The sequence below is a fragment of the Haliotis rubra genome, unplaced genomic scaffold (genome assembly GCF_003918875.1).
Source record: "Haliotis rubra isolate DU_JTF1 unplaced genomic scaffold, ASM391887v1 Scf171, whole genome shotgun sequence".
NCBI classification, from domain to species: domain Eukaryota; kingdom Metazoa; phylum Mollusca; class Gastropoda; order Lepetellida; family Haliotidae; genus Haliotis; species Haliotis rubra.
Genome location: NW_025765681.1, coordinates 1,516,904 through 1,542,449, shown reverse-complemented (window position 1 = coordinate 1,542,449; position 25,546 = coordinate 1,516,904). Strand labels below are relative to the sequence as shown.

The 25,546-nt window shown below is 41.5% G+C and overlaps 1 protein-coding gene across 1 annotated transcript; it reads right to left on the bottom strand.

Annotated features, from left to right (window-relative positions):
• Positions 1-422: 422 nt before the first annotated feature.
• LOC124272637 (kinesin-like protein KIF11-B) lies at positions 423-24,244 on the bottom strand. The gene is made up of 24 exons (XM_046707834.1): positions 24,101-24,244; positions 23,181-23,408; positions 22,189-22,330; positions 21,743-21,862; positions 21,232-21,356; positions 20,462-20,552; positions 20,098-20,164; positions 19,727-19,805; positions 19,195-19,291; positions 18,062-18,246; positions 17,730-17,817; positions 17,251-17,460; positions 11,357-11,564; positions 10,110-10,282; positions 8,825-8,953; positions 7,268-7,513; positions 6,407-6,468; positions 5,806-5,905; positions 5,314-5,397; positions 4,450-4,545; positions 3,100-3,322; positions 2,149-2,330; positions 1,295-1,393; positions 423-816 (listed from the first exon to the last, which is right to left on the bottom strand). The coding sequence occupies exons 1-24, from the start codon at positions 24,163-24,165 to the stop codon at positions 667-669; spliced, it is 3,249 nt and encodes a 1,082-aa protein (XP_046563790.1). The 5' UTR covers positions 24,166-24,244; the 3' UTR covers positions 423-666.
• Between the last annotated feature and the right edge of the window lie 1,302 nt (positions 24,245-25,546).

Genomic DNA, 25,546 nt, shown 5'->3' with positions numbered 1-25,546 from the left:
GGTATGAGATATGACTGATGTTTATTGAGACTGTTTGTATTGGAATAGGACTATGAGCCCATTTCAAAGGCAATTGTTGCTCCAGAAGCGGGCCCTGGGTCCAGGATTTCATAATACAGTTATAAGGTCTATGATTGTCATATGTCTATATTAAAGTTAAAGCCACAATTTTTGTGCAACAGGCCACATAATTTTGTATTGTGCAACTTTGGGCAGTCATAATCTTCTGTGCATATGAATTCAGGCCAGAAATCCTCAAACCTTTGGGCTCTGGATTCAAGCTAGAAATCGCTGGTGCTGTGTATGAGTGAGTGAGTTTAGTTTTGGCGAGCTTAAACTTTAACCACTGTGCTGTGTATGAGTGAGTGAGTTTGGTTTTTACACCGCTTTAAGCAATATTCCAGCAACATCACGGCGGGGGACACTAGAAATGGGTTTCACACATTGTACCCATGTGGGGATTCGAACCCGGATCTTCAGCGTGACGAGCGAACGCTTTAACCACTGTGCTGTGTATGATTTAGTTCAGGGTAATAGCTAGAGCTGTAGTTTAAGGTCACAGCTACACTGTGTGCACATCACTTGCGGATTAGACTATATGCAGTCAAGTCCAACAAAGATTATATGAAGGTTTTAAATATTATGATTATAGAATGTGTTTTGTATTTATGAGAGAGGAGTGTTGCCCTGCCGCAGGGGCAGTTTGGTCTTGTTCTGGGGGGTGAGAGTTTTATTTGGGGTCCGTGTCGTTATGTTCTTCTTCACTCTGGATGAACTTGGTGGCTTCATCCGTTGCTTGTTTTCCTTGTTGGAAACCTGGAAACATAAATGTATTTAGAAAATTATAGGTCATAAATATAATTCCACATTTCAATTTGAAAACATAAATGTGATTTGAGGAATAATGTCCAATGTCACAGGAAAAAAACAAACTGAAGATATTTTAAAAGGACAAAGAAAATTTATTTTTTTTGTTCAAACAGTCATTAAATTGTATTTCATTACGCAAACAGTATGTTTAATATATATTTGGTGAATTCCTGACCTGCATATCATTTGATTTCATTTGTATACAGTGGTACCACAATAATAATTATGGGCCATACTTTAGACTACACATAAACATTTCATCAAATAGCATGAAACATTCACAAAATAATCCAGAGAGTCATGAAATATCAGAATCCCATGCTTCCTGTAATATGACAGTAAATTCATAATAATTCATCTCAATGAAGCTAGTGAGATACCCTGTCCTTCAAGTACATCATACCGCAGCCTCGTGTGTACATACCCGACTCTTGTCACTGAGTGTGGAGATGCCGGATGTGTTGGAGTTGGTGGAGACGTCACTGCCGGCGTCACTGAGGCTGTCAGATATGTCCTTCACATCCTGAAAGACAGCTGCTTGTTATACAACACATTCAATCAGGTAACACGGATCCAAATGACAAAAGATTTCCTTTTCAAACAATTTTTGATTTAATCATTTCTACATCTCTATGATTCAATAGGAAGCTTTCACTGTGAAATGTTTTTTTCAAAAATATTTTGATCAGAGAGTGTGGCTATTAATACTAGCCCAGACTAACACTGGTTTTTATAGTTATAGTCCATGGAGATACCATGCCGCAGATTAATATGGATGCCCCACTCAGACACATTACAGTGAGTGAGAGAGTGAGTTAAGTTTTACGCTGCTTTTAGCAATATTCCAGCAATATTGTGGCAGGCAAAACCAGAAATGGGTTTTACACATTGTACCCATGAGGGGAATCAAACCCGGGTCTTCGGTGTGATGAGCGACCGCTTTAACCACCAGGCTACCCTAACGCTCCAGACAGACACATTACATTGACCCCCAAGCTGACGATTTCTTGTGTTATCCCATAAATGTCAGGCACAAGACAGTCAAACAAGTAGCAACTTGTGATGTGTTTGAGCAACAAGATCATTTTGTATGGAGAATGAACCAATGATATTTTACGGTCTGGACAGACAATCTGTTAACTGGGCCAAGGAGGCAGTCAACAGGTATCGCGATGGGGTAACACATCTGATTTTATGGGATCGAAACTTACATAAACTTTGACAATATTGACAGGTTGATTCTAAATGTCTGGCAATAGGAAACTGCTGACCACGTACCTCAGGTTCTGGTGAACTGACCATCTTGTCGTCCACCTCTGCAGCTTCAAGGGCATCTGACAGACTGACTGCAAGGGGGTCAGCCTGTTGATGGTCCCGGAACTCTTTCAGCAAGGCATCGTGGGGGTCAGTCTTACTGAGGGCCCGGGGGTAGCTGAAGTCTCGCCTCTGGGGGGTTTGACCTGCCAGAACAATAACACAATGTAGTTAGAGTGTGTGACTGTTCAGAAAATGGGGAACCTAAGTGTCAAGTCAACTGATCTAAGGGAGACAACTTCCACATGTTTGCATTTCAGGAAACACTAGAATGTAATATGTAGCATTTCGATTCAGTTATAAATTTACTTGTTCACTGGAACGGCAGTACTTAAAAATATCTGTACATTCGATGTTTTAGGATGATAAGGTTAAATTCTACCATTACATGATTCAATGTGAGAGAAGCTCATTTCTGGTGTCCCCCGCCGTGATATTGCTGGAATATTGCTAAAAGCGGTGTAAAACCATACTCACTCACTCTACTGTTACATGGCCGATTTTAAATTAAGTTACTGGTCAATGGGGACAATATGATGTCTCTCAATAAGTTGATGGAAATGAATTATGATAATGAATTATATTTACCAAACAAGCTATTACACAGTCTCTAATTTTCAAATAATGTCCACCAATAACATTAAGATCATCCAACTTTAAACCTTTCAATTTTCCCAAATCATTTTCGTTGGTATGAATGTTAGGTTATTCAATCCAGTATATGTACATAATTTCATTCATATCTGACAGCAGCATATACATAACTGATTCTAGTCTAGACAATCCAGTGGCCAATATTGCAAGAAATGATCTTGCCATTGGAGTAGAATATACAACACATTCAACCAAGTCACAAAGTCTATCCATATAATCAACCAAACCAGTTAGGCTGTGGATCAACCAGGAGCCACCCACCTGTAGGAATGTCTTTGTGGAGTTCCTCTGCCATGAACTTGTCCACGTCACCCAGCCTAGCCTGCAGCTCCTCTGTGTGGGTCTGACTGAACGTCGTGGTCCCTGCATGCTGCTCATCCACACACTTCCTCTGCTGACCCAGCTCGGACACCTCCATCTCTAGATTCTCCCCGACACATGTAGACACCTGACTTGACACCTCCGACACTGATGCAGCCAGGGACTGAAGCAGACACATGGCCGTCAGAAAATACCAAGATAGCTCTTCCTTCTAAATATCTACAAAGTATACCTGTATTAAATTGAATCAGTTAATTATATGGACTTACAACACCAAAAAGCAGGTAGTGTTTCTGATTAGTAGTTAGAAATACTTCCATGCAGGTATAGGAATTAACATTGAAGGTCTACCAGCCTCGTGACTATATATACCTAGGTAAAACCATGATCACCCTTTAACACAAATGTCTTCAGGTTAGTGCTAATTTCATTCACTACCAATTCTATCACATGCTACACTTTCTGTTCGTTGTTTAAAACCACTCTGTAATATTCCAGCAGTAACACATTTGACATCATGGTCACTGATCCATGCAATTTAGGTAGATGACATGAAATGAATTACGTCACCAAACCTGACCAGCCAAGGTGAGATGATGTGAAATTGGGTTTCACGTTGTGCTTGAGAATATTTCGCTCATATGACGACGTGCATGCGTGTGTATGTGTATGTGTATGTACTAGCCCAGACTTAAGCTGGTTTTATAGTGCTAGCCCACTGAGATACCACGCCGCAGTAAGCATGAATACCCCACTCAGACACAGTATACTGACTCCGAGCCGACCAGACCAGTCCTTGTTGTACCCATTAATGCCGAGCGCCAGGCAGGGACCAACAAGTACCATATTTTAACGTCTTTTGGTATGACTCGGTCGGGGATGGAACCCGCGACCTTCCGCTCTCCGGGCGGACGCTCTAACCACTACACCACAGAGGTGGTCTGACCAGCCAAGCTCAGATGACAACCTTGAGTTGCTGGAGACATATATGCTCACCAGGAAGCCCTACAGCTTTCACTCACATGTGTTTTGTTTGCTTGCTGTCTAAAACCACACTCAGCAATAGAGATATGACAACAGCCTGTAAATATTTGAGTATCAACCAAACAATCCTGTGATTTGCATCAAGAGCATAAGTCTACAAGATTAGGACAAGATGACATGCATCAACCTAGTCAGCGAGCCTGACCACCCAATCCTATTAGTTGCCTCTTACAACAAGCAACAGTTCCTCAAGAATAACTTTAAGCCAAATCTTTACACAGACTGCACATTGTGGGGACACCTTACCTGTGTGTTGTTGAGATGTTGTTTCAGGTTGTCCTGCAGTGTTGTTCTGTGCTTGTCTAATGTTGTTGTTGTCTCACGGCTGTGGTCTTCCCAGGCCTAAACACAACAGCAAACAGCGTCACCCTAGTTCAGTATCCTCACAATTCACTTCACAATGAATATCTATTGTTGTATTTTCTTTCTTGTTTCATTTGGTTTCCATCCACTAATAAAGCTGCTAATAGGATGGACTGTAATGATGCTTGTATGACATCAACTGATTCATATTTTACATATATTTTAGTTTCACATTTCAGACTTGACAGGGATGTAAATTAATTAATTTTTTTTATTTAAATACTGAATAAATTTTATAACAGGTTCCATTTTGCTTTTGCCTTCCTATGCTTATGGCAGTTTTCCTCACAGCTAAAGTTCAAAATTGAGTGACATATTGAAAGTGAGAATTTGGAACTAGAACAGAATTCATCATGAACCCACTCTTTGTACTTTGGGCAGTCATTCTGGATCATTTACAATCTAAAAATACCAATCTAAGAAATTGCTGAATAATCCTAGTGAGGGTTTGAAAATATTATAACCCTCTATCCCCAAATGTTGCTATACTGCTTATGACATTCACACTTGGCCAAGCCTAATAAACTGTACAGGATTTACAAGTGAAGTCTGACGATGTAAGTCCTCACTGACAAGTAACATTGATGGTCCTAATTTCAAACCGGTCCTCAGTACTTTAGTTCTGCAACAAATTTCAACCAACTAAAAGTGATAGGAAAAGGAAACAAAGTGGACATTTCTGATTCGTTCAAGCAGGACAGCTGCAAACTCTCGGGATTAGAGTGAGAAGGTGTCCCGTGGACTGACCTGACATCTCTGCTTCAGGTTGTCTGTGATGTCTGTCTGAAGTTTCCCCACTTTCTTCTCATTGTCTTCAAGATTAGAACACATCTGCAAACATGATTTAGTCAGATGGGTCATAGATTTATTATGCACACACTTGATAACACGTAAAATATATTATTTAAGCTAAAACACACCAAATTCAGTCAGCTTCAATTTCCAAATAAAGGCATGAGTGTTTTGTAAAAGAACAAAAACAGTTTGTAAATAATCAAGTCTGGACCAGTGATCAACAGCATGAGCTTCAATCCACTCAACTGGGATATGATGATATGTGTCAACCAAGTCAGCGAGCCTGACCACCCGATCGCGTTAGTCGCCTCTTATGACAAGCATGGGTTGCTGAAGATCAATTCTAACCCGGACCTTCATGTGAGTATCTCTGCAACAAGAAGCACTGACTTCCACAATAGAAGCATTCTACAGAATCTTGATTATCTAACTGTAAAGACTGACCTTGTCGATCTGTTCCCATGTTGACTTCTCACAGCTGAGCAGCTGACTCTGTAGGTTGTCTGAACTGGTGGAGGAGTCAGTGGTAGCACTGTCTACAGCACTGCAATACACACATGCATGTAACATACATGACATTAATGGATAAATGTTTTTAATCTTCCAAGGATTTTTCTACATTTGCTCGAAAGGCCTATATTTGGCCCTAAATCGGCCGGAAATTACAGCAAAAAAATCCAAATTTGAACAAAAAACTTCCTAATTTCTCAAATATTGACAAAAATAAGCACATTAAATATAAATGTCACGAAATTGAAGGGTTAAAGGTAAAATTTCAAAATTATTGTAAAGGACACTTGCAATGTGATATAGGCATACATGCAAGGAAGAAGATTACAAGCATGCCTAATGATGGCAAAACAAAGGAGACGATACTGAAAGTTAACCTCAGCTGTGCAAAGAGACATAGCTGACAATGTTCCTCATTAATCTTTTAATAAAAAGATGTCACATACGACTGAACATCTGAAACACACACTATACCACAACAGAAGACGTTTTTGTTTTGAAAAGGTGAAAATGACAAGTAACAACATGGACATACCTCTGTATGCTAGAGGACAGCTGTGTCACATCTTCCTGTCTGTTTCCCAGTGCTTCCGTCACCTGAAGATGAGAGACAGCATTACAACACTGTTGGCCTTTAAACCCTGTACTATCATCAGAAAACGATTTTATAAGCTCTTAATTATGATATATGGTAGCACTCAATAGCTGTGCACAGGAACTAGAAGTCTTACTAGCTCCATGTAGAGTGGTTTTTCAGTCTGACAAGCAAGACCATGTCATATACCCTCTTTATGGAAAGGACAAGCAAGACCATGTCATCTACCCTATATATTGACCTCACAAGCAAGGCCATGTCGATTGTACCCTGTTTACTGATGGGACACACAAGGCCATGTCAAGTACCCTGTTTATTGACAGGACAAACAAGGTCATGTCCTGTACCCTGTTTACTGACAGGACAAACAAGGCCATGTCAAGTACCCTGTTTATTGACAGGACAAGCAAGGCCATGTCAAGTACCCTGTTTACTGACAGGACAAACAAGGCCATGTCAAGTACCCTGTTTATTGACAGGACAGACAAGGCCATATCAAGTACCCTGTTTATTGACAGGACAGACAAGGCCATGTCAAGTACCCTGTTTATTGACAGGACAAACAAGGCCTGTCAAGTACCCTGTTTATTGACAGGACAAACAAGGCCATGTCATCTACCCTGTTTATTGACAGGACAAACAAGGTCATGTCCTGTACCCTGTTTACTGACAGGACAAACAAGGCCATGTCGTCTACCCTGTTTATTGACAGGACAAGCAAGAACAGACCAAGTACCTTCAGTGTTGACCAAACAAGCGTATGTTGCATCACATAACTACCACTGTCCCTGTTGGTCTTACCTGTGTATTGTACTGGGCAACATGTGAGTGTTTGTTGTGTATCAGGTCAGTCAGTTCCTTCAGTTTCTCCTCTATGCTCTTCTGTAGAGTGCCATGAGTGGCCACATTCTCCTGGGATTGTGTTTGTAGTGTCACAATCTTCTCATGCTGGCTTTTCTCATAACTCCTCACAGTGTCTGTGATAGCACTCAAGTCTGTGTGGAGCTTCTGTGTGTGAGCCTTGATTAGGGCAGTCTGACTCTCTCGCTGTTAAAACAATTTACCATAAATAGGAAACAGCGCAATATTTGGAAAAACAAAGCACAGTAGGTGGGATTTATGGTAAGAAAACAATATAATCTCAAATACGAGGGTTGTTTTGCACTGTTGTGAAAATAACAAACCATGAAAGTCAAGGGGAAATGTCTCAACAGTTTGAAAAATCAGGGTAACAAGAGAACAAAGTCATCAATATCCTCTGCAATGGCAAAATACTTTTCATGATTATGTCTACGAGTTATAATTATGTCAAATATTTATGTGTGTATATAGAAAAGTGGAAGGAGAGTATTGAAAGGTTTTGAAAGTTCTGCTCCAGAAAATAGCACTATCACCAATTTCAGTCAAAGTACTAGTATAACTTGTTGCCATGGAAACGCCAAAATATTTTATTCAGAATTCCAAAACAACCAAAAGGCACCAGTACACCACCAGATATATGTATGTGCCAAGTTTGAAACATTGAACGGTTTTAGAGTTCTGCTCCGGAAAAGAACACTACCACTAATTTCAGTATTAGTCAAGCTTGTTGCCATGGAAATGCCCAAAATATATTATTCAGAAATCCATAAGTACCAAAAGGCACCAGTACACCGCCAGATCTATCTATGTGCCAAGTTTGGTGAAGAAATAGTGAACGGTTTTAGAGTTCTGTTCCGGAAAAGACAAAAGTGCACGGACGGACGCACGGACGGAGTCCATTTTAATACCCCCCGTAAAACGCGTTGCGGGGGATAACAATATCACAAGCAGCTGTTTTGAACAATGATTTGTGCCTGTCACAAGGCAGCAGTGTGGCCATAGTTTACTAATCCTCTTAACATTGCTTACAGAAAAGCATTAAACTTGTTTAGATTCTCATTAATTGCTCACTAACTTACCGGTATAATATTCTTACACTCTTTCAAATATTCCAGTACTTTTTTATATTGGCATGACACATATAGAGGATATTATATGAGTGCCCATGTCATACTATATTTACAACACAAGTGCCTTAATGTTGGTATTTCCCGAGTGAGAGCGAGGGATATACCGATATTTAGGCACGAGTGTCGTAAACATAGTATGATATGGGCACGAATATAATATTCTGTTAATTGCCGAAGTCATCAAATTGAGGAAAATAACCCCAATCTACTTTCAAACATAGGCTGTCTACCCGCCATCGCCGCATGTTGAATGCAACGTCACAGAAGAAACGTCACCATGACAAAGTGATATTTAGCCCTAGGGCATCGTATGAAAAATATGAACCCTGATATGTTCGCCCTCGTAGGTAATAATGATTTCACTAACCTGCTGCTGCACATACTCCGCCAAAGAGCTGAGAGATGAGCTGAGTTGCTTCATGTTGTTCTGCAGCTCGGTGAGCGAGGAAACAACCACAGTCTGAGTCAGGGAGTCCAGAGCTGACACCTCCGAACTCTGTCAGGAGAAAGAGGGTAGAGACATTAACAACACAATAGTAGTATGTTTGTGAATCTCTTGTACTATGTGTCTTTTGTAATATGTGCCTGCTGGATATAGATAAACTGTCTTACATCAGAGCTCCAGATCAGGTGAGTATTTGCTTAAAAGACACAAAATAGTTCAACATTACCCAATTTATTTTGATTTCTTTGTGTAAATATATGAAGGATAGATTTCAACACCCTTGAAGTACAACATTGCCCAATTTTTTCTCTTCAGATAACTATACTAACGGAACTGTATTTACTGATTATATGGCCACAGTCCACGTACATGAACTCTACAGCAGAGAAAATGCTTTAATAGGCTTGACATCTTGCTTATTGTTAGGTAAACTGTTGTGCTTTAACAATATTCCAGTTATATCATGTTCTGTTAGCTTAATGAGTTTGAGGTGACACAGGTTGAAGACATGTACTATTATTACTGCATGAAACACAAGCTTGGGAATGGTGCTCAGAACAATTGGGGGCAAATCAGGATTCAATCCCAGAATCATGGGTTTCTGGTGTCTCCAAGGAAATCATTTGAGACACCATTTTAGGCAAAATTATTGAAACAAAAGTATGGGTGCAAAAATACCCAACTGATTGGACCCAAGGGAGTAAAGTTATCATGAATACCTAAAGAATACTGCTAAATGTGAATAACTTGTGAGTAAATACTCGATGCCTCAAGAATTTATAAGGAGCCCTGCTTATATACTCAAACTCACAGTGTTTCAGCAAAGGTGTATCTCCAAATAAAATGCCCAATGCAATCAAGGTGGAACTCTTTCAATAACCCCAGTAGATCATAAGATTTATACAAACGACAGCATGAAAAGTGAGGTTTGAGGTAAGCAGCCAGAGTTACCCGCTGTTGGCTGTAGAGGGCCCTGTGGGGCCCTGTGGGGTGGTCTCACAAGACAAAAACGAGTTTTCCATTTTGTAAAATATTTTATTGAAATATTGTTACAACTGTCATATGTATTTAAAATGGACATTTTAATGCTTATATATGTACCCCAAGGATGACTTCTTCTGAAAAAGGGAATACATATACTGGTGACACATACAGTGTGCTACTATGTGTTAAGGGATGATCTCCACACCTGGAACTGACTACCTACCTTGGTGGACTGTACGGCCTCCTGGATGTGGGAGAGGGTGCTGAGACTGTCCTCGTGTCCCTGCTGTGTATGGGCGTCAACTGTCTTTACATGGGTACCAAGTAGGGACACCAGACCGGTCATCTGCGATGTCAAACTGTCTGCCTGTGATTTGCCACGGCTCAACATTGTTTCTGGAGGGAAATTGTTGCGTAAGAATTTTGATGATATAAATTGCCATTACATACAAGAAGTCATTGGGTAATGGAGATATAATGATTACAAAAATGTAACAACAGGGTATTTACTGAAAGCATAATACACTAAAATCAGCACTTGTGTTGTATTAACACTGCAACTGACAATTCTCCAGCTGTATGACCTGCTGAATAGTCCAGTGGTTGATATAATGAACAACAATCCATGTCATCAGGTTACTGTGACATGCCATCAGGTCACTGTGACACGCCATCAGGTCACTGTGACACGCCATCAGGTCACTGTGACACGCCATCAGGTCACTGTGACATGCCATCAGGTCACTGTGACACGTCATCAGGTCACTGTGACATGCCATCAGGTTACTGTGACATGCTATCAGCCAAGTCAGTCATCCATTTAATCACCTTTAACTACCAGAAAAGTTTGCCTGACCTGGAAATCTCCTCATGATCCCAAATGACTTTCCTCTTAAACTAACTATGTAGTGCAAAGAACACATTCTACCTGGGCCCATATGCACAAAACGACTTCAGCAATAAGACCATCTTAAGGCTATGTCTCAAGACAACTGGAGTTACAAACCTTGTAGGGCTAAGACTGCTTTGTGCATTGGCCCAGGTCCCCATGGGACACACTAAGCACTTTGCGAGACCTTAGTACTTCTGGTGACAAACGTTTCATACATTTTTGAATGGTCTCATGGTTGTAAGAAACAGATAATCCTTGCAGGAATAACAAATTTCTGACCTAACCATCCCCAAATTAGCCAGCTATTAAGGCTGTCAACAGCTGTGACAGCCAAACATGGTTATACACCTGGTCGGGTCTAGTAAAGTTATAATTGGCGGTCACGCAATTTGGAACCAGAACTGGTTCTTGAATATACGCTTGTCACTGGAAATCTGGTACCAGAAGTATGCTGGGCCCCGTCTTGGATATCGCAAGTTGGCGCACACAAAGGGAGACGGGAACCAGCTCGTACGTATGACAGCTTTGCCCTATGACAAGGAAACCTATCACTGTTTAGGTAATGGTCGTGTACAAACCTATGTTGCCGAGTGCATTGGTCTTGAAGGAGTCCTGTTGGGAGAGGTAGGTGTTGACTGAGTTGCGCATGTTGCTGATGTCATTTCGGAACCGTTCCTGGAAGGTCACCTGGCTCTCCTCATTGTGGGCCTCTACTGCCCGCTTCCTGTCCAACTTGGCATGGAGACCACTCACATCGGATGTTGATGACTCAGCTGTGCTCAACAGCTAAACACACAAAAACATCAAGTGAAGAAGACTTTGATTTCACAAAACTTAATTGCTCTGTCAATCCGCTACTTAAGTATTTTATACGAATATGTAATTTTTTTATTAAAATTGATATTTTATACTTATCCTGACTCATGCTTAATTGCTTGTCTCCTTCTTCTTGCGAATGATAGTGGAACACTTGAATCCCCTTTTGAAGCTCCCTTAAAAAAGGCGGACGTAAAATCACTCACCCAGTGTTATCTCCCTTTAGCTGTTTTGGCGAGAAACTCACATGACCCCACATGTTTTCACTCTCTCCGAATTATGCGCCCGACACCTGGATTTCAGGGAATCCAGAGTGCCATGAGAGGAGGTTGGGAGGGCTTACCTCATGAGTCAGGATAAGTATAAAATATCAATTTTAATAAAAAAATTACATATTTTTCCTTATCCTGACTCATGCTTAATTGCTTGTAGAATCTAACGGAACCGGTGGTGGGTCAAGCCACTCTGGATTCAATGCTGATTTACGTCCTGCATACCCCCCTGAGGGAACTTCTTATAGTACTATGCTGATCCTTTCTTCCAGCTTCCTCTGATGAGTTTGGGGGGACCACAACTTGTCAGATTTCTCTGGAACCGCTTCTCCTGACATTAAGTGTGGATTTATACGACTCCATGTCTTGATGCTCGTGATCAGTGTGGAGAAGCGACCCTTCATCATATACGAGTATGTCCTTACAAGTATAGGGTCTGTCACTCATGCTGGCCTATCCCAGACATGCGCATGGACTCTAAGCTCTAACTCTTCTGAGTGTTGGCTTTTACAAGTCACGTGATAAAAGGGTGAGATTCATCTCAGCGCCTTTGAGGAACCGTCAATTGTTGTGCTACAACAAAAGGCCCAAACTGGTGAATGCCGGAGACGTCCTTGGTAGCCATGTCTCTGAGGTAGTGGTTGGCAAACACCGTCTCTGACTTCCAATAGCAGCCCTCCATTATTGTCGAGATGGAGCAGTTTCCATGTAGAGCGAAGTGTCGATGCCAGTGCTCTGACTTCACGAGGATTGAGGCTCGTGGAGGCTCAAGTTCCTGCTGCTTTGTAGGCCCTTAAGATGATGGCTCTCATCCATATTGATATTGTTGTACGTGGGATCTCTGTAGGTGTCTCCGTAGATAGAGGGATGAAAAGGTGCTTGAATTTTAGTCTCCTCGTCTTAGACCTTTGTAGGTAGACTTTCAATGCTCTGACTGGACATATGGATAGATCCTGAGTATCCTGTGGCCCAAGGACTGACAAGAGTGCTGGGGATGTGGAATTTTCTGTCTGGCTGACCGGGCAGTTGGTTCTTTGCTATGAAATCCCAACTCAATCCCAGATGTATGATGTTGCGATGTGCATCAAATCGTATTCGTTCAAAGTCCAGAGCATGTATTTCTGACATCCGAGCTGCTGTTGCCAAGGCAACCAGGAACAGAGTTTTATGTGTTAGAAACTCATAGGATGTCCTTTCTAGTGGTTCGTAAGCGTCACTGGTGAGATGCTGCAAGACTACGTTGAGATCCCAAGCAGGCGCTTTAAATTTCTTTTGTTGGTCTTCCAACTTAAAGGAGCGTAGTAGAGCCAGTATCTCTGGTACTTTGGTCAGTTTACAGACCCGTCTTCATGGTGATAACTGAGCTGAGGGCGGCTAGGTATGTAGAGAGTGTTGAACCTTTTAACCGCCATGTTTGTCTTAGATGACAAAGGTATTCCGCCACTTGAGGATGTGTTGCTTTCATCGCCGTGAAGCCCTTCCTCAATGCATATTTCTCAAAACTCTGCCACTTGTCGTCGTACAAGCTGCGGGTTGATCTACGTAGGGCTAGTGTGACTGCGTTCGCTGCTCTGGCGGAATATCTTCTTTTCTTCAAGCAAGTTTTGATACGTTCCATACGTGTAGTTGGAATACTGGTGGACTTCCGTGTACTTGCTTGGTGTGCGGATGAATTAGTAGGTTCGGCCACTCTGGGAGTTGCAGGGTTGAACTTCAAAGTTCTTGTATGAGGATGGGAAACCACACCCTTGCGCGACCAAAATCAGTTGCAGGTTCTTCGCCTGCTTGATTTTCTGCAACACCTGCGGTATTAGAGCTGGAGGTGGAAACGCGTAAGCGTTTAGTGCTTCCCACTCAATCCCAGGAGATGCTTAGAACATCTGTTGCCCATGCTTGTGGATCCGGAACCGGAGAGACAAATGTTGGTATTTGTTTGTTGAACATTGTAGACTTCCGAGTCCACCATAGGAGATATGGTTTCAGTCCGTCCGAGTAGTCCGAAGGAGTCCAGACTGTCTAGATGAGCGTTCACAAACACTTGTAGTGGGCGCAGTTGTAGCCTTCCTCTGCGTGTCATGTCTTGTGCTGACGTGAGAAGACCAAGTAGGCTCTGCCAACTTCGTAGTGGTAACTGGGAGAGTAGTGCTTGAGATATCATTTGTTGTATCTTGACCCAACGCTCCTCTGGGACGACTATACGATTCTGCGATGTGATGAGCCGTATTCCTAGGAATTGCAGATCCTGTGTGGGTTCTAGTTCCGACTTGAGGAGATTTACTAGCCATCCTAGTTGAGTGAGTAGCCTGATTGTGAAGTCTAGCTGCAGTCTGAGTTGACTGGGATCTTGATGAGCTTGAATCCTGTCGTCCAGGTAAAATGCACTGCGTAGACCTCGATGATGTAGATATGTGATGATTGGCTTTGTCACTCGAGTAAACAACCAGGGGCTGACGATATTCCAAATGGTAGCACCTTCCATTGGAAGTGATGTTGAAGAGGAATCGTAGGTATTTCCTTGAGTCCGGATGTATCGGGATGTGAAGATACGCATCCTGTAGATCTATGCTGGCGAGGTAGTCTAACGGACGTACGAGTTGTCGCAGTTGAGGAAGATGTATCATTCTGAACTTTGCGGGACTGCGTAGATAATCTTGGTTGAATTTCCTCATGTTGTATATAAGTCGGAACTTTTCCCTGGAATTTTCTTTGGTACTAAGAAGATTGGGGAGTAAAAACCGAGCGTGACGAGCTCCTGTTTTATTTCTTCGATCACTCCTTCTCGGTAGAGTTGTGATGGCGTTGGTGAGGTTCTCCATCTGGTCGGCAGAATAGTTGTGGGCCAGAGAGTTGCTTGTCAACGGTGGTACTGCTTGTAGTTGTATCTTGTATCCTCTGTGTAGGATCTGGGATCGTGAGTCGCCCTGAAGAATTCCCCAATTCTTCCAGTAGCGTTAGACGTCCACCCACTGTTGAAGGTTGTATGGGAATGGCTGGGGTGGAAGACTCCAGTCGTTCGAACCCGTCCTTCAGCGTCTAAGTTCCTGGCACCTCTTGGTTGCCCTGCCTCTTCGGGGTTACCTCTGGGAGCTCCGGTTGGGCTTACGAAAAAAAGAATCCTTGCCTCCTCTGGAGCTGCCGTGATTTCTTTTCAATGGCTCTCTGTATGCCGTAAACTTGACTTGCGGGAGTAGGGTTGCGACGTCTGACGGATAACACTGGCTAGTGTATCGATGGACTTGATCATCATTACCTCCCTTGACTCTTTCGTTACTTCCTTGGCCACGTCCTCAATTTCCCCTGCGAAGATAGATGATGCTGACCACGGAGCTCTGTATAGTGACTTGGTGAAGCGCTCACTCCAACTACAGGAAGACAGCAATCCTTGTCGGCAATGACGAGTAGATCATTCTATCTTCTTCAGAGGTCAAGTTTCTAAACTTCACGCTTCTGAGGGGTTTCATTGATGGCTCTTGACCTGGCTAGACCAATGGCTCTTGACCTGTACGTTTGGTAGTTGTGTCTATTTGTACCAACTTTTTATCCTCCATTTTATAAGTCCTAGATCAGGAGTCGTTGATGATCTTGTAGTTCTCATCTATCTATGGGGCCTTCATGAAGGGTTCCATGCGGTGAAGAGAGAACTTCTTGGCGTTGAATGGTGGGACACTTTGACTCTGGAACTTCGTTGCCTTCCAGAAGGCTGTGCTGAGGTTCTCCGATACATCCAAGACAGGATCGATGGGTGGAAGGGTAAGTGTATCAAAGTCCTCGTTAGACATCATATACGTGAATGCTTCATTATCCTCTTCAGAAGGTGATGCAAGTTCTAATCCATTTGCCATCCAAGATTTGATCTCAGTATCGGAAAATATGATTCCACCATCATCTTCAGATTTAGAGGCTTCTTGTTCTGGAGATGGTTGCCATTGTGTCTCCTTCCTGCATGGAGACTTGCGTGGAGATCTTCGTGGAGACCTGCACGGAGACCTGCATGCAGGCGACTGATTCAGATAAGGATCTTCCCTGGAGCCTTGAGACGTGTCTCTGTGCCTTCGTGAAGGTGTAGATTCTCTTCTACAGTATGTAGGGTGCCTGCGCGCAGGCTCCTGATGGCTGTCCGTATCTGAGGAGGAGGATCTGCTATGCTCCAGTGAACGTCTGGTTCTGCTCCTGCGCAAAGGCTCCTCTGGAACATCTATTGCAGATTCATCGTTGTCCATGCTGAGCTGCAATCAGTCACAGCGACATGCTCCGTAGAAGCAACCGGTAAAACACTGGAATAGTGAATGTCAGCAGACAGCAATAAACAGTTATCAGCGCAATCACTCGGTTTAGACATGACTTGTAAAAGTCGTCTAGACCTGTCCTTGGCATGTCTAAGAATGGAATACAAATTATTATTAAATTCAAATTCAGATAAATGCTGACAAAGTTAACAGCGAAACCTGGAAGAACAATTGAAGTACAATTAGGACATAATAAATGCGAATCAGCAACCGACAAACGGTATCTGCAACGAATGCAAGTTTTCATCAGTTGTAAACAAGATAAAAAAAAAAACTGTCAACAACGTGAATAAACAGATAATTTAGACAAAAATTTCAAACCATATTGCTGGTATATCAATCGTAAATGCCGTATAAAGCTAATTTAGTAGTAAAGGCCTAAATATAAAAAGGATATAGCCCAGGCATATAGGGGACCCAGGCTCTCTCATAAAGCGTCCTCTAGGGCGAAGAAGGAGAGTGAAAACATGTGGGGTCATGTGTGATGGAGTTTCCACCAAAAACTTGCAGCTAAAGGGAGATAACACTGGGTGAGTGATTTTACATCCGTCCTTTTGAAGGGCTTCCAAAAGTACCATTTTTAAGTGTTCCACTACCTTTTCCACTATCATTCAAGAAGGAGACAAGCAATTAAGCATGAGTCAGGATAAGGAAAAATATATGTAAACTAATGCAGAAATATTTATGACATTAAATTTAAAAACATTTCAATAAATGTATGCATTTGAGTACAGGTTTCTGCTGTATTTCATGAAAATAATGAAACTTTGTCACTAAAGAAATTTATTTATTCTCAAAATCCATATATCTTTCACTAAGTCACCTTCTACAATTGTAGGAACTATACTCAAAGCACAGAACTAAACAGATCTGCTATTGAAGCCTTCAACTAAGTATGCACATCGATAATAACAATGAATCCAGCAAAATACATTTTAAGTGCAAAATGCATACATCATACCAGTTTGTTTCAAATAGTGTCAACTTTTCCCCAAATTTGACAATAATTTCAACCTCTATCCCTCTAAAGATTTTCCAATGTGATCCCTACCCCGTCACCAGTCCCCCCCCCGACAGCAAGCTGAGTGACAGGCTTACCTCAGTGGCCTCGGTGTACAGCAGGTCCTCTGTCTTCACATGTTCCCCCACCAGGAACTGTTGCTCGTCGCGGTCCTGGGTCGTGTGTTTCAGGTTCACCTGGGTCTCCTGCAGTGTTACTGTCGTCTCCTCCAGGTTCTTGGTGGTCACAGTCAGCTGCTCCGATGTCTCCTCCAACTCCTTCTTCGTGTCCGTGAACAGCTCCGACAACTACATCAATTATATGAAGTCATTAATGGTGCTGTGATCTGACTAAAACATTAAGCATTTTATTGCACACATCCACCTATGATGTAAATGTTTGGTAATGTGGTAATGTGACCCTCTAGCACCAACTGTTGTATGCTTTATTTGAAGTTTGATTACAAACTGATCTATCGACAGGCATGATAATGCTGTGCTTTGTGCCTATATCCAGCCCAGAAAAGTGCAATACAAAGTGACTATTGGCATAACATACACCCTGAGCCTACACATACCGAAGTCATCTCTTCTGTGAGGGCTGTGATTTTCTCCTCAAACTCCTGGATAGAGTCTTCCTGCTGACTGATTTTATTCTGCATAGCACTGAAACATACAAATTTTCAGCCATCAATCGCAAAGTTTTAAAAAGAAAAAGGTTCATCATAATGCTACCTGGAAACATTCTTCATCAAAGTCTCCAACGATGGGAGCATGTGGATTGTGCCACTGTTGAACAATTACTATTCAATTTAAATACAACAGAATAAACCACTAGTAATATACTGACAGTTTGTGACTGCTGCAAAACTGCTGTGTGGCCTGTCACACTGCTAAAGCTTCAACTCACACATAGTTCTCTTCGGCCAGGTAGATTCCATTCTTCTCTCTCACTGCCTGCAGATCACGACGTAGACGTTCTATCTCCTCATTATACTCCTTGAGAAGAGCCTTCTTGGTCAGTTTCTGGTTGACCTCTGGTCTGTTAGTGATGTTCTTGGCACGATGAGCGTAGTCCAAGGTGCTCAACGTTTCCTGCAAATGAAACACAAACAAACTAAACAAAGCACATGTACTGCTACATCTTATGTGACATCATCATAAAAATACCAGTTCTGGCAAGAATCAACCAAATGTGAGTGAGTTAGTTGGGTTTTACACCGCTTTTAGCAATACTCCAGCAATATCACGGCGGAGGACGCAAGAAATGGGCTTCACTCATTGTACCCATGTAGGGAATCGAACCCGGATTTTCGGCGTGACGAGCGAACGCTCTAACCACCAGGCTACCCCACCGTCCCTCAACCAAATGTAATCAAGCATTTACCAGGCAAACACATGGTCAATAGTATGAGCATCAGTTCGGTTCTTGATAGATTGTGTATGGATTTACGCCACTTTTATCAATATTCCAGCCATATCATCACAGGGGACACCAGAAATGGACTTCACACATTGTACCCATGAGGTGAATCAAACCTGGGTGTTCAGTTTGACAAGCAAATGATTTAAACACTTGACTACCTGACCACCCTTGTCCTTGTTTGAATAATCTGAAACCCTTATCATGAACACTGATAAATTATCTCTTTGCTGCATCATAAAATTCCTGCCTTGTACATTCGGTTTATCTGTTGCCTCACTGAGCACTATCTGGTTGTAAAGCGGTCTCTGAGCACTTAGGACTCTCAAGTAGTCTGTAAACGGCCTCTTATAGATCACCAGTGTTTACACTTAGGATATGAAGACATGCATCAACCATCAGCTGAACTTGTTAATGCCATCTTACAAGGATGTGCTGCTGAAGACCAATCCTCACCAAGATCCTCAATGGGGTTTTGTTTTAGTATGAAATTAGTCTTGACAGATATGAATGTCGCTGACCAGTCCTTACAATTGCCCACCAGATATGAATGTAGCCCTTACAATTGCCCACTCCGCTGCGTTACATCTTACAATACTGTAACTAAGACTGCTGTGTACCTCAAGGTTACAAGAGGCTGGGGAAATGGTGGCAATGATAGATGTCTTGGTTCGACCTCCGAGAGAATCTTGTAGGAGGCGAGTCAGCTTACTCTCTCTGCAAACAAAAAGCCCCTTTCAACAATTGATCTAAGCTAATTTCAAACAGTTGTTTACAATTATTTTTAAAGATTTACTTATCACGTTTTGAAACAAAATATTCAGTGCATATTATTTTTCTGTTGAAAACTAGTTCTACCATAATCCTCCCATGATATAGGGTCTTTTAACTAAGATCTAACTTTTCCAGCCAATGATGAAAAGAAATGAATCTGAATCAGTTTAGAAACTGACATGCGGTTGGCTATAAATAAAATAATCCATTTAGACTGGGTGGTTAAAGTTGGCTCTAGGGTTGTCTACAGATCTTTACACAGAGATATTGGATGAGAATAAGATCTGTTGTTAACGACATTGCAATATAAGAGTTTTACTGTGTGTTGGTATCTAAACCTGGCACAGACAAACAGCTGGTTGATCCTGCAGCACAAACCTGTAAGGTACATGGGGGGCATGTTCCACCAGTGCGGTGATAACACGGCCTAGTGTCAGCAGACTCTGGTTGATGTTACCTGTCAAACACATGAAATACATTACAACCCTGACACTTCTCACATCTCTACAGCTTTGAAAACTTCTACTAGTCCCTCAGCATGAATAACTAAAAATTTGAGGACGGGGGTCTTCATTGACAAGTAGTGGTGAATCGTTGATTGCTATAGTTCTAAAAGAGTTCTCAATACTTGAATTTTGCTACATATTAGAACTGAATAAAATAGACAGCAAATGTCAACATACTAAATATTTTTCTTATTCAAGCAGGACTTGGTACTTTCCCTGAGGATCAATGAATTATTTACTTACCAGCTTCCCGAGCACGCTTGTCAACTGCTCCCGATCTGCCAATGTTCTCACTCCCGGCCAAGTCAACCTGTCGCATAGTTAACAATGTTCTTCAGAGGTGTTACCATGGCAACACACCAAACCCCCACAAATCATAACACATTGGAGGTGCAGAACATCAGGAGTCCATTATCTTTTCACAGTTAGTGTTGCACTTGATTCTCAATCCTACACCACTGGTTGCAACATATACTTTATATTCATTATCATCATGACAGTCTTTTGGCATCCATTTTGGAGTCGTGTCACTTAGACTTCACTCAAAACAATGTTGGCAAACAGCTTCCGATCTGGAGACTACAATGACATCAACACAAGCACTTACCAGGTACAGCTTGCCTGTCTTGAGGAGTTCTTCCCCCTCTACCGTGTTCTCCTTGATGTGGATCGTCACAGAGAAGACTGAGTGGGAGCGACTAGACAGAACATGTCAGATACGCCTTGTATTACAACCAGGAATTCATGAAGTAATTTGTTCATTAAGTTAATCGAGTAAAGAGACGAGGACAGATAGGACCCAATTCAATCAGAGTCTGCACAAGAGAATTTCCACCTTCAAAACAACTGCAAATTCTCAATGTGATCATAATCACATAGTGATTCTTGTCCTCACAGACTAGAGGTTGTCATAGCTACCTAATGAAGGCTTATAAATCATTAAGACTCAGGGGGGGGAAATAACGTTAAAATTGCTAGTGTACTCCGGTACAGTGGCACATGTAAAATCACTTGCCCTGATAATTTTTCCACTATACCGTACGTTTTCTTGTTGATTTTTTAAATAAACAACATAATTAATATTGGAAAGTCAACTGGACACCGGTACAGTGTGATATACAAATTTGCTTGTCCAACAGAAAAAAACACTGGACTCGGGCGTCGGGCAATGGGTTATTTCCACCCCTGAGACTGAACCAGAAAACGTTCTGACTGATAATATGAGCATTGATCCATGTAGCCAGGGTGCAATGACACGCCATCAAAGAATCACCAAGCTTGACCACCCAATCTATTTGGCCACCACTTACGACCAGCTTAACCATCCTACCCCAGAATCCCATCAAGTTGAGTGTTGTATGAAACACCACAACCTACCTGGATGTAGCATTCATCAGTGTGGCGGCAGTCTGACGTCGGGAAGCTCCACGCTCCAAGATGGCATACACCTCATCTTTATTGCGAACAACCACATCCTCTAGGCCTGAGATAATCACAGAACCCTGGATGCAAGAAACAATGATCATGACAATGGATCACACACAAGACTATCTCAATAATCTATGGTATTAGACCTGAGTGCCGTTGTACAAAACGCGATCTTAAGCTTAAGGTGACCGTGAACTCCCATACCTTAACATGGACTTAAGGTAGCCTTAGCACAAAGGTTTTGTACAACGGCACCCTGATAATGAATAATACCTAGTGCTTCAAAACACTAATGTTGTCTATACTCAAAAGTGATTATATAATAGATTAGAGAGTACAGTTTAAACACTTACTTTAACTCGGGTTAGAAATATGTACAAGCATTACTGATCCAGATCACTACAAAGCAACTGGGTATCAAACTGATTCTTGTGTATCAAGGGCATCTATGTCTACATACCTTCTTTGTGCTGTCCTCATAGATGCGGAGGCGGAGAGGATCTTCTGATGATCCCAACAGGTCAAACAGCTCCTCATTGTACAGTTCTAGGAAGGACACTCTCACTGAGAACTCGACCTCCTAGAAAACAGGGATGAAGCACATGGTCATTGTGGTTGACAAATACAAAATGCTTCACAATTTGAACATACTGATTTTGTTCTTCAATCTGTTTGATTTGAGTCAGTATTGTATCAGTGTGAGTCTTGCGGTGTTTTTTCCAAGAGCAGGGCATGTTTGCCAATAGTCTCAGGATCTAACTCATCACAATTCAAGCATACAACTGCATGGATATGACATAAGGTTAATGTGAAATCTCAAATATGGTGCTTATATTTTAGCTCAACACACCCACAGTGTATTATATCATCATTACTTGAACAGAATCTTCACAGAGGGCTGCCTACCTGATTCTGCAGCTTCTCAAATATATGGTACATGGTTCTTGGGATGATTCCAGCCAGTGGGTCATCTTCCCAGGAGATGTTGGGGTCATCGCTGCGATCACCTTCCATTGTAAAGGTCTTACCTGTGCCTGTTTGGCCATATCTGCAAATAGGATACATTTTAACAGACAGACCTTTTCAGACATAGATGACATTGATAATATTCTAGAGACAGGAGATGTGAAGAAACACCTGTTGAAATATTATCACATGATACAAATGCGTTGAATGTTTTACATCTGTATGTATTTATGACAGTCATGGCATCTACTCAAATGTGTCTTCTATCCAGGGCAACTGGCGATATGGTTGCAATACTGCTGATGCCACGATGTAGTTAACCTCACTCACTACTGTCATGATCATCAATGGTATATTTATTCCTGTGGCGTTTTTTCTTTCGGGAAGATTTTCCCAAAATTGAGGCAGCAAACAAATGAAGCCTAAGCTTTTGGAAAGCTGACCACGAATTGCCTCTGGAATCTACACATCCTTCATTTAGACGGGGTTGACAAAGTTTGTGAAGGATTCACGAGACACAGCCTTCTATGGAGGTGATAACACATATTGCCACAAAGAATAATCTGTCAGAGATAACTGAGTGAATGAGCTTAGTTTTACGCCGCACTCAGCAATATTCCAGCTATATGGCGGCAGTCTGTAAATAATCGAGTCTGGACCAGATAATCCAGTGATCAACAGCATGAGCATCGATCTGCGCAATTGGGAACCGATGACAATAGACATGTGTCAACCAAGTCAGCGAGCCTGACCACCCGATCCTGTTAGTCTTCTCTTAAAACAAGCATGGGTTACTGAAGGCTCATTCTAACCCGGACTTTCGTGGGTCCTGTCAGAGATAAAGACCTGATATATAATAATGAGGTTGATATGCATTATAATATGCAATTTTAAAATCCTAATAAATCTTCAAAAGACTAAGATATACTGACGCGAAGACTGTACAGTTGTATCCCTGGAGGACCTCGTCAACAATGGGCGTGACAATGCTGTGGTAGACATCCAGCTGCTTGCAATGTGGGGGAAACACATGGTCGAAGGTGAAGGTCTTTGTGTGTGTGCTGACTCCTAGTCTTTCTTTGACTGTCACTTCTTTCTTATCTCCATTTGTATCTACTACTGCATACGATCCCTGTTTCTTCTCTATGCCATTGATTGGTCTGAAACAGGATAAAAGTCATGCTGTTGGCCTCAGTTGAGATAATGAATATTATTTGTAAGTTGTCATAAATGGTTAATAATTGAAAGTTCAGCACACAAGCAGTATCATATTATGGGCAATGACAACATTTCTAAAAATCATGGGGGACAAAATATTATGGAAAATAATTTTAAATGTTTTATTCCTATAGCCTAGGATATGAACACTGGCTATCGACACATACGATATGCCACTATACTATTACTATACAGTTATAGGGCATATCATATGTGTCGATAGCCTATGGATATGAAAGTAATCTTGACTTTTGAAGCATACGAAATCAATACATCATGTCATACACGCATCATATGCGAGATTAGGGAAGTAAAATTACCGTTAATAGGCCCCCACCAGCCTCCAATCTCCATGTTCATAGGAGAAAAAACACTTTACTGTTGACTTGTATACTCAACTCGACTCAAAATAATTCTGTACGTTCACACGCCTTTAACCCACATGCAAGAGTCTTCAATAGCACGCTCTTGTTGAAATAAGCATGATAAGAAGCCAAAATATAAGCTTTTCAGCAGTTCCACGGCCTTTTGTCATCTCATCGGATCATTGACACGTCCGAAAAAAACACAACTAAAACGTCTCAAGACAAACGATGAAATGTTACAACTAAACCAATTTTGTTGATTTACATACCGACATCGAACTGCAACTTGAATGTTTTGATTCTTTTCTTTTTCGGGTTTCTTGTAAAGAGGCATTTTGCCAGTGGTTTGTTTTCTTTGGAGCTATCGCCTTGTTCGAATTTTGTGACTATTTCGAAGCAGCCAATCAGATGAGTCAACCATAACCAAAATGCCTGTGAAAGCTTAACTGTGATTGGTCATATTTTCAAAATATCAAAGGGGAGTAACTCTCATTTTTCCACAAACTGGTAGAATGGTGTTGTGGGTAGTAACCCAGTCTTCTCAACTGAATCATAGCTTCAAATATATTGTTTTAGTCTGAAACCTGTTTGTATCAATATATTCTTCTTATGCACGATAATATTCTTCTTAATAAAACAAGGCTAATGGCAATGGCGTATATTTGACAGAAAGAAAACACAGCCATAATGTAATGCGAAGGATGAGTTACTTAAAACGCACGTAAAATCACCCCTGATATTAAATCTTAATAATTCACCACTTTCGATTTGCTATTTAAATAATTATTATCTGACATTCATGGCATGATATTGGTTAGCTCTGACATCAATGACTCCAGTGATTCAATGTTGCAAACTGAGAGAAAGGAGGATTATCAAGAGAAATACATATATCGGCCTATAATGTGTTCGGGATGGGAGATGCAATTTGAACGCAAAATATTTAAATACCATGTGATATTGGAAAAAGGAAAGACAATTACAGGAAGGGCCAAGATTTAAAAGGCACGCATTAGGGGATGGTCACCCAAAGAAGAATCAAAGAGTCGGAAAGATTACATATATAGACTACCACCGAATAAATTTTCATAAATGCGCATGCAACATATCAATATATATGAAAAGCGAAATTCACGTGTGTACAGTGGCAAATATACTAAAAAGTTCTCAAAATAATCACTGGACACATTTGTTCTACGTTTCGTTTCTTCAGGGAGCTCATATGTATAATTAAATCATAACCTTGCAAAACAAAATAGCAGGTAAGCTTTGACATTTTGATCAACTCCCTGATATATATATATGAACTACTCATAATTGTCCATGTTGGTATGTATATCTTTTGTTGAAAGATAAGGCTTGGCTCGGACCAGGTAGCAAATCCATGAGTCTTCACGGGTTATCTCCCTTTGTCCACCAACCACGACTTTTAATTGTTCTCTCAAACATACAAATTTGATAAGAGGATGGGAAGGATTGTATCTTTCATAAACAAGAGAAGAGTCACGTTGTCACGTTGTATCGGTTTTTCAATAATCTGTGTCTGCGCCGATAAGCAAGAAAAAGGCGTGCGTGTGTGAGTCCGTGCGCCTGTGCGTGTTTGAGGATGAAGGGAGGGGAGTGACAAGGGTGGATACAGCTTTTTTGAGAAAGGGTGGGTGCACACTCTTGAGAAAGGGAAGGTGCACACTTCATTTTCACCCGTTTTCAAGGGT